At 57.7% G+C, this 12,410-nt stretch overlaps 1 protein-coding gene across 1 annotated transcript; it reads left to right on the top strand.

The window, feature by feature from the left end:
• Positions 1–229: 229 nt before the first annotated feature.
• On the top strand, positions 230–11,646 carry TOMM40 (translocase of outer mitochondrial membrane 40). Its single transcript, XM_065898666.1, has 10 exons — positions 230–271; positions 366–645; positions 1,372–1,439; positions 1,909–2,001; positions 2,876–2,977; positions 3,608–3,713; positions 9,110–9,232; positions 9,424–9,500; positions 9,622–9,724; positions 10,984–11,646. The coding sequence occupies exons 2-10, from the start codon at positions 372–374 to the stop codon at positions 11,121–11,123; spliced, it is 1,086 nt and encodes a 361-aa protein (XP_065754738.1). The 5' UTR covers positions 230–271; positions 366–371; the 3' UTR covers positions 11,124–11,646.
• Positions 11,647–12,410: the final 764 nt, after the last annotated feature.

The raw sequence follows: 12,410 nt of genomic DNA, 5'->3' as shown, positions 1-12,410 counted from the left end.
ATGGGAAGGGGGGGAGGTGTGCTTTGACCTGTCTGCGAGCGGGAACCAACAGAAAAGGACGTTCCAAAGAGGTGGGTGGGACTTTCATCCATGACTCCAATAGTAAGGCCATACACTGAAGCTGGTGGGCGGACACCAAGGCCCGGTAAACCAATGGGCTAGGCGGGGCGGGGCGACGGTGGTGGCGGTGGCGGCGGCGGCGGCAGCGGGTTCGGTTGCGCGTGGCGCACGGGGTGGGAGCGGAGCACACCGGGGGGAGGCGCTGCCGCGCGTGAAAACGGGGCTCCGAGCAGAGGGGTGTTCGCCGGCGCTGGGCCTGGAGCCTGCGGGCCTTGACCTCTGCCCTCTGACCTTTCCCTTTGCAGGCGACCATGGGGAACGTGTTGGCTGCTAGCTCGCCGCCCGCAGGGCCGCCGCCGCCGCCTGCGCCTCCCCTCGTGGGACTGCCACCGCCTCCGCCCTCTCCTCCGGGCTTCACGCTGCCGCCGATCGGGGGCGGCCTGGGTGCTGGAGCTGGCGCAGGTCGAGGTTCCGAACGGACGCCGGGGACTGCGGCCGCCAGCGCTGGAGGGACCGGGGATGATAGGGCCTGCGGCTGCCTGCCCAACCCGGGCACGTTCGAGGAGTGCCACCGGAAGTGCAAGGGTGAGGGGCTAGGGGCCCGGCGGGCTTGTGATGGCCCGGATATCGGGGGAAGGAGGAGCACACTGAGGACCTTGGGAATTGGCACGGACCGTTGGAATCATTTAACAGAGCGTTAGGAGTTGACGTTGGGATCGAATGGTGGCACATTGAGCTTGGGGCTTAGAACGATGGGATCAAATGGTGGAACCTCAGGATAGAATGCCGGAGCAGTAGAGAAAGCCTTAGGGACCTCAGGAGCCCCAGGAATCAGCCAAGCCAGCCTCTTGTGAATGGGAGGGAAACTGTGGCCCAAGGTCACAGTGTCAGCAAAGGGCCAGTGGAGGTGGGATCCAAAGCTTCTGGATCCTGGCTTGGAGTAATTGTGATAGCAAAAGTGGTGGCAGCAGCTTACTGAGCACTGTCCTGGCATTCAGTATGTGTTAACTCATTAAATCCTTGCAATATTTCTACGTGGTGAGCATCTTCAACTTACAGATGATAAGGTTGACATAGATAAGGTAACTTGCCTAAGGTCACACAGGTAGTAGGTGGTGGCCCTGGAATTTGGATGCAGGCAAAGGCCTTGGTCCTGGGCCCATCCACTAGGCTATTTACTGGTTGGGATCCCTGGAGAAGGGAAAGCGGGGACGGTACGGAAGGAAGGGATGAGAAATGTGTGTGTGTGTGTGTGTGTGTGTGTGTGTGTGTGTGTGTGTTGGAGGGTGACAGCACTTCTCTCTCCTTTAGAGCTGTTTCCTATTCAGATGGAAGGTGTCAAGCTCACAGTCAACAAAGGGTTGAGTAATCATTTCCAGGTGAGCCTTCCTGGTCCCATTATCCTCCAGGTCATCCCGGCCATCCCCCTGCATCTGCACGTACAACCCTTTTACTCCTCCCTAAAGGTCTGGGCTCCTTGGTACTTGGAAAGACTCAGAGACTCAGTGCCGGGCTGATCACACAATGGCGGCCAGTGGTAGGGTTTAGGGACCCAGAATCCAGAGATACACCATCCCCCCTCAGCCAGCATCCAGGCAGGAATGAAGTACCAGGTGTGTAGCCCCAGCCCCAGCCCCAGCACATCCCTCCTCTGAGTCTCTAATCCAGTCAGGCCACACCTCCCAGTCTTCATCCCCTGTCCAGCCTAGAGATGCCTTGATGGGGAAGCCAGATTGGCAAGTATCTCCCATCCCAGGCAGGAGAGGAGCTGTCCTGGGAGTGGGCTCGGCTGGGTTCCTTAAGGGGTGGCCCACAGACTCGTCACCACAGCCCTCCCTCTTCTCTCAGGTGAACCACACAGTAGCCCTCAGCACAATCGGGGAGTCTAACTACCACTTCGGGGTCACGTACGTGGGGACAAAGCAGCTGAGTCCAACAGAGGTGAGGTTCCTTTTGCCATTCATTGACTGTATCTTCTAACAATGTAGCCAGTCAGGCGAAGAAGGCCTTGTCAGTAGGAGGCCAGGACTGCTGAGAGTGTTGGGAGGTGGAGACTGTCTCTCCAAGGTGCATCGGAACCTGGGTCATCCCTTCATCCTGACGCCCACGTCTCTGCCCAGCCCTGTGCTGGTTGAGTCTGGGGACACCAAGGTCACCAGACAGTGATGACCCAGAGTGGGCAGGGCTGAGCTGTAGATCTTGCAGGGCTTTGAAGGCCAAGCTAGGCATTTGAACTTTCGCTAGGGGGCGCATGAGAGCCACAGAAAGATTTAAGTGAGGGAAAGACGTGATCAGATGAATGCTTTGGAGATAGATAGCATTTCTCAAGCTGTCTGCCAAGGCTAGGTTAGGGGAGTGAAGGCAAAACTGGAGACCCGGAAGGAGGCTTGGGCAGGACACAGAGTTGCGGGACTAAATTAGGTCTTTGATTATATTAATGATTTCCATGCAATAAATTCATTTATTCAACAAACCTTCATTGTAACCCCCATTCTGTGCCCAGCCCTGTGCTGGGTGGTGCTGGGGACATAGCAGTGACTGAAACAGCCGTGGGGCTCACAGCCTACTGGAGAAAGGGAACAGCCTGTCCCCAGAGAGTAACAGTCCAGGGAGAGTAGGACTGAAATGGGGGAACCCAAAGGTTGTGTGAGCCCAGAGGGGAGCCTAACTCAGCCAGGGTGGTCTTGGAGGGCTTCCTGGAGGAGAGAACCTCATTCTGAGGCTTTCTAATCCTAGGCTTCTCACCGAGGCCCATCACGTATATACTTCTATGATGCTAGACCTCTAATCTCTAACCCTGCCCTCTGCCCCACAGGCCTTCCCCGTGCTGGTGGGTGACATGGACAATAGTGGCAGCCTCAATGCTCAGATCATTCACCAGCTGGGCCCCGGCCTCAGGTCCAAGATGGCCATCCAGGTGAGTGGGGGTCGAGTCGGCAGCTCCCCCAGCCACCCTGAGCACCAGGCCGCCCTTGGCGTTGAATCCAAGAACCCAACGCACAGTGAGGCCAAACAGACCAAAGCATCAGAGTTTGGTGAAGAGAAAGGTTTGTCGTAAGGACCAAGCAAGGGATACAGGTGGCTTGTGCTCTGAAGACCCAAACTCCCCCATGGTTTACACGGAAGAGTTTTTAAAGACAAATTCGGGGGTGGGGGGAGGGCCGCAGGACGTGTGACTTTGTTCTGGTTGGTTGGTGGTGAGGTAACAGGGTGGAATGCCAGGAATCTTTTGCTCGGCCTGAAGTTACCATCCTCCACCTGGGTGGGGGGCCTTTTATATCCTTGAGAAAGAGCTAGGATTCCGCCTTATCGTGGCACTATTGTTTGACTATTATCTGGTTGCTTTTCCTTTGTTTCTGCTTTCCCTCCCTTCCCTGATTAGAAAAGGTTTGGATTTGCCCTAGGGGAAGGTCTAGGAGACTGAAGCCTTTTCTCTACAAACAAGAAAAGGGGGTTGAGTATGGGGACTAAAAGGCTTTTTGTACCTGGGAGGGCCCCATGGGGTCCTCCTCGCTTTCACCCTCACACTTGCCCCTCCCCTCCACAGACCCAGCAGTCAAAGTTTGTGAACTGGCAGGTGGACGGGGAGTACCGGGGTTCCGACTTCACGGCGGCTGTCACCCTGGGGAACCCAGACGTCCTGGTGGGTTCAGGTAAGAGGCACGGGGCTTGGCGGGGGTGCGGGGGGTGTGTGTCAAACCCCAGTCCCAGCTTTGCCAGCAAATCCATTTCTTTCGCTGGCCCTCTTCTACCATCCAAGAAACAGTCACGGGCAGGTGTGACTTCAGAGCACAGAACATCAAGCCTGTAGCATTGTGGGGGAGAAAGCAGGTTCAAGTCCCAGCTCTGCCACTGGCTTAACTGCGATTGTGGGAGCTTCCATCACCCTCGTGGGCTTCAGTTTCCTCATTTGTAAAATTGGGTTGCCTCACAGGGTTGTTGAGTGGGTCATGTGTGGAGAGCTTCGAATGGGGTCAGGCATGTGATGGGCCCCAAGGAAATGAGCTGTTCTTGTTACTACTCGTGGGGCTCTGGGGTTGCTCAGGGGCAGGCAGAGCCCATGTGCAACTGAGGGGAGGCAAGTAAGTCTGAGATGGAGTTGGAGGAGGAACATTGCTGTTTAGGTTGGCTGGGGGCAGGCACCAGCTGACTAATGTCTGGACTTCTGATCTCTTCAGTTTGCTTCCCCCTTTTTTATTTTTGTCTCTGAGTGTCTGCTTTTGATTTCTCTATATTCGTTGAGTGAGTTTATGAATCACGTACTCTATGTCTTCCACGTCCAGAGGATACAGTGATGAACAAAGGAAAATTAGGTCTGTCCTCTGGGAGCTTCCATTCTAGTGACATAAGTAAAGCAGATGGGTGATGGAGCTGTGTGGAAAAATTACGGCCTCGGGAGGGGTGGGCAGCATCTTGAGAGAAGGCCTCGTTACATAGGTGATAACTGAAAATGAAGACTGAAGGATGTGAGGGAAGGTGCCAAGCAAATATATGGGAAAAGAGCTTTTCAGCCGGAAGGAACAGCAAGTGCAAAGGCCCTGAGGTAGGACCCTTCACTGGAACATCAAGGAGGATTGGGGCTATAATGAATGAGGAAGGAGAGCAAGTGGTAGAAGAAGTCAGAGGCTAACAGGGCCAAGTCACTTAAGGCTTTGTAGAGCTTTGGCCTTTACTCAGATTGAGTCTGGGGCCACTGGAGAGGGATAGGATCTGACTTAGCTTCTAACAGGACCACTTGTGTTGACATGTGGAGAACAGACTACAAGGGGTTCCAGCCTGGTGGCAGCAGAGGGGGTGAGAAGTAGTCCGGGATCTGGATGTACTTTGAAGGTGGAGCGATGGGATTTGCTGCTAGGTTGGGTGTGGGAGATAAGAGGGAGGTCAGAGATGAGAGGTCAGCCTTTTTTGTCTTGAACAACTAAAAGGGTGGAGGTGGTGATTCTGGATTCTTGTGTCTGCTGTTGGCTCTGTCAGGAAGAGCAGGCTCTTGGGCAGTGAGTGCTGAGCAAGGGTACGTGAAGGTGGGAAGCCAGGATACCTGTATGCCCAGCACCTGGAACCCTGCTGGGAACAGAGTAGGCGCTCAGAAAATACTGAGCAAAGGAGTGAGCGGTGGTCACAGCAGGTCCAGTTTTTCACCTCCTGCCTTTCATCAGGTCCTAAGCATACTGTGTGTACCCGGTCCTTCATTCAGTCCCTCGAGGCACTAGGGATGGAGCAGTGAGCAAACGGTTCGTGGAATCCTCTCAACAGCCTTGTGGGGTAGCGCTGCTGTCATCCCTGTCTGATTGAGGCCCAGAGAGGGCAAGTAACTTCCCAAGGAGACACAGCAAGGCTGCCTCCAGAGTCCATGCTCCTCTCTAGGGCACAGGGCCCCCTGCCCCCTCAGACACTCACCAGCATCGGCCTTTCGTGTTCCTCAACACTGGCCTCTAGGTCCCTCCTCCCTGGAGCCCAAGCCAGTGACACTCTCGTCTCTTAGTTCCTACAGGTGTCCCTTCCTCCCTTCAGGGACTGATCAAAACTTCTGGTCCCAGGTCAGTGCTGAGCACATGAGTAACTGACCCCTGACAGCTGGGCGCTCCACCCCCTCTGAGCCTCAGTTTCCTCATCCATCTCATGGGCACAATTGCAGGGAGCTCACCTTGCTGAAGGAGTCAGTGGGAGAAGCTGTCAGCCCCAAGTGCGGGGCCGGACGTGCCTAGTCAGGGTTCGCTCTGGGTTGGATCTCCATGCCGCCCCACATGGGCAGGCGGGTCAGGGTTCTCACAGATGAGGAGAGCAAGGCCCAGGGTGAAATCAGTCCCCCAGGATCACAGCTAGGAAGCAGAGGAGCTGGAGTTTGAATCATGGCCTAGGCCTAACTGAGGAGCCACTGGTCTTACGTGGTCCCCTCCCGTGGCCTCGGCCCCTTGTCTGGAGTCTCTGCTTCATTCTGAGCACCTAGCACGTGCCCACCTTGGGCGGGGTATTGCTAGGACGGACACACACACACACACACACACACACACACACACACACACAGCCCTTCCCTGTCCTCACAGGGCTCTTAGGCCGGTGGGGGAGACATTTGCCTCTAAACAAATAATCACACAGTGACTGCATTACTGTTGGGAGAAATCCTGCGCTGGGAAGGTCCAGGTTGCCGTGAGAGCTTATAACGGAGGTCCCATCTCTCCTGCAGTGACAGGGGCAGTGTCTAGACCGAGGCAGGGGAAGAGGAGGGCACCGCTCCCAGAAAAGGGCTCTGCATGGACAGAGCCCCAAGGAGCGCAGTGTGGGGAGGGTGGGAAGCCGTTCTTTTGGGCCGAGGCGAAGAACCACCTTCCCTTCGGTGCTTGCCTCCCCGCCGCAGCATCTGCCCTGGGTGCCTGCCCTTCCTGCCCGAGGTGACTTTCCGCAGGGATCCAGATGTGGCCCCAGCCCTGCAGGTTTCGGGAAACCATGCTCCTTTCCCAGGTCTGCGCTCTGCCCCTTGCCCAAGGCCTCTTCTTTGCTCACAGACCTCTGACTCACTTTCTTTCCTTCTCATGGGGTTTTGAACTCAACAGGTTCTTCATGGCCACTCCAGACATTGCAGAATGGCCCCTGGTTGAGAGCCACTGGCTTTCACAAAGCCCCTGCCTTGGGGAGCTCCCGGGGGAGCTGGGTGTGGACACAAGTGGGAGGAAAAAACAGAGCAACTTAAGGAGAGAGATGCAGGAAGGGCTGGGATGTTCAAGAAAAAGGCCTGTGTGGAGATAAGCGCTGCGCAGTGAGTTGTGAAGCTCTCGGAGGAAGCCTGTTTCAAAGCTGGGGACGAGCCACGTGGGGCCTTGCACCTGTGCCCTGAGGAGCTGGGGTCTCCTTGGCACTGGGGAGCCATAGTGGGCTCTGGAGCGGGGAAGGGGGAGCAGAGCCAGGTGTGTGCTTTAACAAGATCCCTCTGTCTGCTGCATGCGAAGCTGCTTGGAGTGTGTGAGACTGGGGCGAGAGACCAGGGAGAGGGGTGGGGCTTGGGGAGCAGAGGGCGAGGCAGGCCCCGGAGATGGGGCGTGGGAGAGAAGTTCAGGGCCCGCGAGGCCCTCAGTTCCAATCGTGGCCAGAGACTCTTGAGTTAAGTCCCCGTGTGATCTCTGGATGGTCACTTTTTCCTCTGTGGGCCTGAGGTCCGCCTTCTACTGAAGGAGTGGCTGCTCCTGGCCAGAGGTGTGCTGGTAATGGCTTAACAGCCACCTCAAGGGGTAGGGGCCAGGAGGTGGATCTGTGTCATCTACTCATGGGGAGAAGCCAGCTCCAGCCCGCCCTGACCACAGCCTCCCCCAGGGCACCTCCAGAGTCCTGGACAGCAGCCCTCAGCCTCGCTCAGCCCCCCTGGTGGCAACCCTCACCCAGGTGTGCCTGAAGATATGAGCAGCCCGATCCTGTCGTCCCGTCCTGCCCTGCTCCCAGAGCCGGTCCCTGGTCTATGCCTCTGATCTCTGTCTGGGAAGCGTCTTCCCGTCTCCGGTTCACACCTCGTGCTCCTGTCCCCGAGGCTTCGTCCCACTCCCACCCCCGGCTCTGGGCTTTCCCTGTCCCTACCTTCCCTTCTGCTCTGGTCTCCCTCATTCTGGCTGGGGGTCCAACTCTAAGCTTATGTCGCCTGTCCTCACCTGCTCTGTCTTGTCAGGTTGGGAAACTTCAGTTCCTCCACCCCTCTCCATTTCTTTTCTTTTCTTTCTTTCTTTTTTTTAAATATTTATTTGGCTGCTTTGGGTCTTCGTGGTGGTGCACGGGACCTTTCGTTGCGGCACGCAGGCTTCTCTCTAGTTGCGGCTTGTGGCGCGCGGGCTCCAGAGTGCACGGGCTTAGTTGCCCCGCAGCATGTGGGATGTTAGTTCCCTGACCAAGGATCGAACTGGCATCCTCTGCATTGGAAGGCGGATTCTTAAGCACTGGACCACCAGGGAAGTCCCCATCTGTTTCTGATTGTTTTCCTGTCTCTACAGAGGTGTCTCTTGTTTTCTTTTTCTCTGTCACCACTCCCTCTGCAACCCCCAATCACTCTCTCTTCCTCCCTGGTTTTTCCTCTCCACAGAGATTACATCTGTGGCGTCTCCTCTCCTGGGCTTTCAAAGACAGGCACGAATGAGTCCTTGGGCCCAAGGAATTCAGCCCAGTGGTGGAGTCATGGGTTAACAGACACTCAGGCGGCCTCAGTCAGAGCCATCCCTCCTGCCGAGGGACAGAGGTAGCAGGGCTCGTCCTCCTGACTGCCAGGCGCTGGCTGTGTGCCAGGCACTCCCTGTGCACCGCACCTGCATCCAGCCCTCTACTCCTTCTCACAGCCTCATGGGGTGTCCCGTTCACAGCAAAGCGAGGCCAGTGGCCCGCGGTCACTCTACCAGCAAGTGGTAAGGCTGGGATTTGAACCCAGGCTGTCTGGCCCCGCGAGGTGTGCTCTTACCAGCCCTACCCTTCCTATTGCTCATGGCGGTATAGTGTCTCAGAGCCTGGGCTCAGGGCTTGGGGAGGCCTGGATTCTGCCCCTGATGCATCTTGTGACCATGCGGAAGTGACTTACCCCCTCAGCCTCTGTGGTTTCCTCTATAAATGGAGACAAATCAATGCAGAGTAGATGAGGTCCCAGGGGGCCTGGGAGGCTGACCTCAGAGCCCTGCGAACTGCTTGAGCAAGGAGCCCGAGTTGGGGCTTCCCCGCTGGCGCAGTGGTTAAGAATCCGCCTGCCAATGCAGGGGACATGGGTTCGATTCCTGGTTCGGGAAGATCCCACATGCCGCAGAGCAACTAAGCCCGTGCGCCACAACTACTGAGCCTGCGCTCTAGAGCCCGTGCATGGAAGAGGAGGAGTAGCCCACTGCAACGAGGAGTAGCCCCCGCTTGCTACAACCAGAGAAAGCCCGCGTGCAGCAACAAAGACCCCATGAAGCCAAAAATAAATAAATCAGTTAATTAATTAATTAATTTTAAAAAAGAGCCCGAGTGGGAGGCCCGAGGGAGCACGATTCCAGCTGGGCAGAAACTAACCACCGAGCCCAGAAGTAACACCTTCCCATCTCACCTGCAGGAATCCTCGTGGCCCACTACCTCCAGAGCATCACGCCGTGTCTGGCCCTGGGCGGAGAGCTGGTCTACCACCGGCGGCCTGGGGAGGAGGGCACTGTTATGTCACTAGCTGGGAAATACACATGTGAGCCTGGGGACCCTGGACTCCTGGGTCTGAGGGAGGAGGAGCCTGGGGACCCTGGACTCCTGGCTCTGAGGGAGGAGGAGCCTGGGGCCCTGGACTCCTGGCTCTGAGGAAGATGGGGGAAAACCTGGGTTCCCAGATGCCGAGCCCCCTTGGTAACCTGCCCCGCCCCCCACCCTGCTCTCTTACAGTGAACAACTGGTTGGCGACAGTCACATTGGGTCAGGCGGGCATGCATGCAACATACTACCACAAAGCCAGTGACCAGGTGAGCTGGTCCAGGGACTGGCCGCGCAGGCACACGTGCTGGGTGTGGGGTGCCCGGGGCTGGCATGCCTGAGAGTTCAGCCTGGGAGGCTGACCCGTGTGTGTCGCCCTGGCCCCTCCAGCTGCAGGTGGGTGTGGAGTTCGAGGCCAGCACCAGGATGCAGGACACAAGTGTCTCCTTCGGGTACCAGCTGGATCTGCCCAAGGCCAACCTCCTCTTCAAAGGTACAGGCCTCCATTTCCCTGTGTGGGAAACAGGCAAGAGGTACCTCTGAGTGGGTATACCGGCCAGGGGAGATGGTAGAGGGCAGTGTGCCGGGCCCCCAGGTTGCCCAGGAACGCTAGTTGAGAGGGTGGATGGGTGCCCGGGCCCTGAGCTTTGCACCTACCACCCGCCGAGTGGCCCTCTCCCAGTCTGCGTACACGGCCCTCGCTTTTCTTTTTCTCATGAGTGGAAGGCAACTTGCAGCACAGCCGGCCGACCCCACAGTCTCAAGTTAGGGAGGCTGCCCAGTCACAGCCAGATCCGGAACCTTCCCCGAGGCCGACCGACTCTAGTCTTAAGTTTCTTCTTGGGCCTCAGTGGCTCTCAGGTTTGGGGTGTGTGGAGAGAGCCCTGGAAAGGCCGCTTCAGTGGGCCTGGGTCAGGGTTTCCGAAGGCGGCCAGGAGGGCCAGGGATTGGGTTTGGGGGTTTTTATTGTTGTTGGTTTTTGGGGTTTTTTTGCTTCTGAAGCCCGCCTTCCCTGCCCACCTCCCGAGCCCGCGCTCTGCAGGCAGCCGGGGTCAGAGGCTAGGCTTGGGTAGCAGCGCTTCAGCTTCTCTGCTCCCGTTCAGTGAGTTCTCAGGCTCCACCCTGTGGGGACCGCACCAGGTACCTGCACACCTGTCAGGTCCTGGGGTACAGGCCCTGGAGGAGATTTCAGTCTTTCTCACTTTTTTTAAAAAAACTTTTATTGGAGTATAGTTGATTTACAATGTTGTGTTTCTGCTGTATACAGCAAAGCCAATCAGCCATATGTATACACATCTCCACTTGTAGACTTTTTTCCCATATAGGCCATTACAGAGTATCGAGTAGAGTCAGAGATTTCAGTCTTTCATTCAGCAGACGCTCAGCACCTGCTCTGTGCCCGGCCTTGTGCCGAGGGTGCTGGGGACACAGCAGTGACCAGGCCCCTTCTCCCACCTCCACCCCCAAGCCCCGGGGCTCACAGTGGGAGGGACAGACCCATCCCCAGAGAGCAGCGACCTGGTGTGGACAGGACTGGGATGACGGGGCCCATGGGGTGGCGGAGGGCTTCCCGGAGGGGAGGGGTCACTGAGCTCAGAGCTGAAGTACTTGGAGGGCACGAAGAGGTTTCGGGTGGCGGGGCCAGCACGGTCCGTGGTCTGGCCGGTGGTATCTGAGGTGGGCCGGAGGGCAGCTCGCGGGGATGGGGCGAGAAGCCAGCGCAAGGCTCTAAGCTCGGTCGTTCACCCATAGGTTCCGTGGACAGCAACTGGATCGTGGGCGCCACGCTGGAGAAGAAGCTCCCACCTCTGCCCCTGACGCTGGCCCTCGGGGCCTTCCTGAATCACCGAAAGAACAAGTTCCAGTGCGGCTTTGGCCTCACCATTGGCTGAGCCCCTCCTGGCCCCTGCCTTCCACGCCCTTTCTCCTTCAGATCCCACCTCCCCCTCCCCCTGCCATGGAGGGGAGACCTGAGCCCCCCTCCCCCTCCCTTCCCTCCTCCTCGGGGGTCAGGGGGGCAGCGGAAAGGAGGGGACCCATCACCCCCGCAGCTGGCGGGGGGCTCCTGGAACCACAGGCACGTCAGGATTCGGAGTTCCAGGGGCGGCGTGCCCGGTGGGCCTGGGGTCCAGGAAGGGATTCTGGAATCTAGGGGAGCCCGGGATTCTGAGCACCAGGGGCAGAGGCGGCCAGACAACCTCAGGGAGGTGTTGGGGTGTCCCCGTGCCCCAGAGGGCCCTAGGCCCAGCCCCCAGGGGGCAGCAAGAAGAGGCGCTTCCCCATCCCCAGTCACTCCACCCTGCCCGCTTTCCCATCCACCCTTCGGTATAAATCATGTTTATAAGTTATGGAAGAACTGGGACATTTTACAAAAAAAAAAAAAAACCTACAAAAAATATACATGGAAAAAAAAAAGGCAGGCGTCTGTTTTCCTCCACGTGTCTGTGGTCCATTTGGCCTGTTCATTTGGTCTGACCTCCCACAGTGACTAGCAGGGGCCGAGGGAATCCAGCGGAGTCCCTGGCCAGAGCCCAGACCAGAGAGGGGAGGGGCCTGGCCAAGGATCACACAGCCTCCCTGTGACCTTCCCTACAGGGGCATCACAGGCCTTCCCTCCCCAGGAGGGCATGGTCTTGTGGTCACTCAGCTTGGCCTGGCCAGCATGGCTGCAGAGGACTTTGTCCCTGTGAACTGAAGCAACAGGGGTGAGGCTGTCTCTGGGTGCAGGGGTGGGGGTGGCGAGCTGGGACTCCGTGGTCTTTCCGGGTTCCCAAAGGGGCAGGGCACGAAGGGGCGTGAGGACTTTCTGATAGGAAGGTCAGAGCTTCCGAGAAGCTTCAGGAAGCATTCAAGCACCCGGATGGAGAGAGTTCAGAGTCGGTCACTCCTGCTCCAGGCAGACCCACACCCTGAGCCCTCGCCAGACAGAGGAGCCGAAACCCCGCCTCTCACACACTGGGGAGGGAGGCTGCTGACCTGACCCGTGATGAGCCGTCAGGGCCCAGAGACTACCCCGCTGGCTCCCTGCCAGCGCCAGCTGAGCCCCAAACAGGCCTGGGCCTGGCTGGCACTGGGGCTCCCTTCCTGGGACCAGGCATCCAGCCTCCCCTGACCCCATGGCGTCCAATGTTCCCACCCCCTCAAAGGACCAGGAGTGAATCCCAGCTCCTCCAGTTCGT

The sequence above is a fragment of the Phocoena phocoena genome, chromosome 20 (genome assembly GCF_963924675.1).
Source record: "Phocoena phocoena chromosome 20, mPhoPho1.1, whole genome shotgun sequence".
NCBI classification, from domain to species: Eukaryota; Metazoa; Chordata; class Mammalia; order Artiodactyla; family Phocoenidae; genus Phocoena; species Phocoena phocoena.
Note: the sequence above shows the minus strand (reverse complement) of the source record. Positions and strands in the feature narration are given on the sequence as shown.

Coding starts and splice junctions, on each gene's coding strand:
- TOMM40 (XM_065898666.1), top strand. CDS start 372: ATGGGGAACGTGTTGGCTGCTAGCTCGCCGCCCGCAGGGCCGCCGCCG. Junction 2,002..2,875: donor AGCAGCTGAGTCCAACAGAG/GTGAGGTTCCTT, acceptor TCTGCCCCACAG/GCCTTCCCCGTGCTGGTGGG. Junction 9,501..9,621: donor ACCACAAAGCCAGTGACCAG/GTGAGCTGGTCC, acceptor TGGCCCCTCCAG/CTGCAGGTGGGTGTGGAGTT.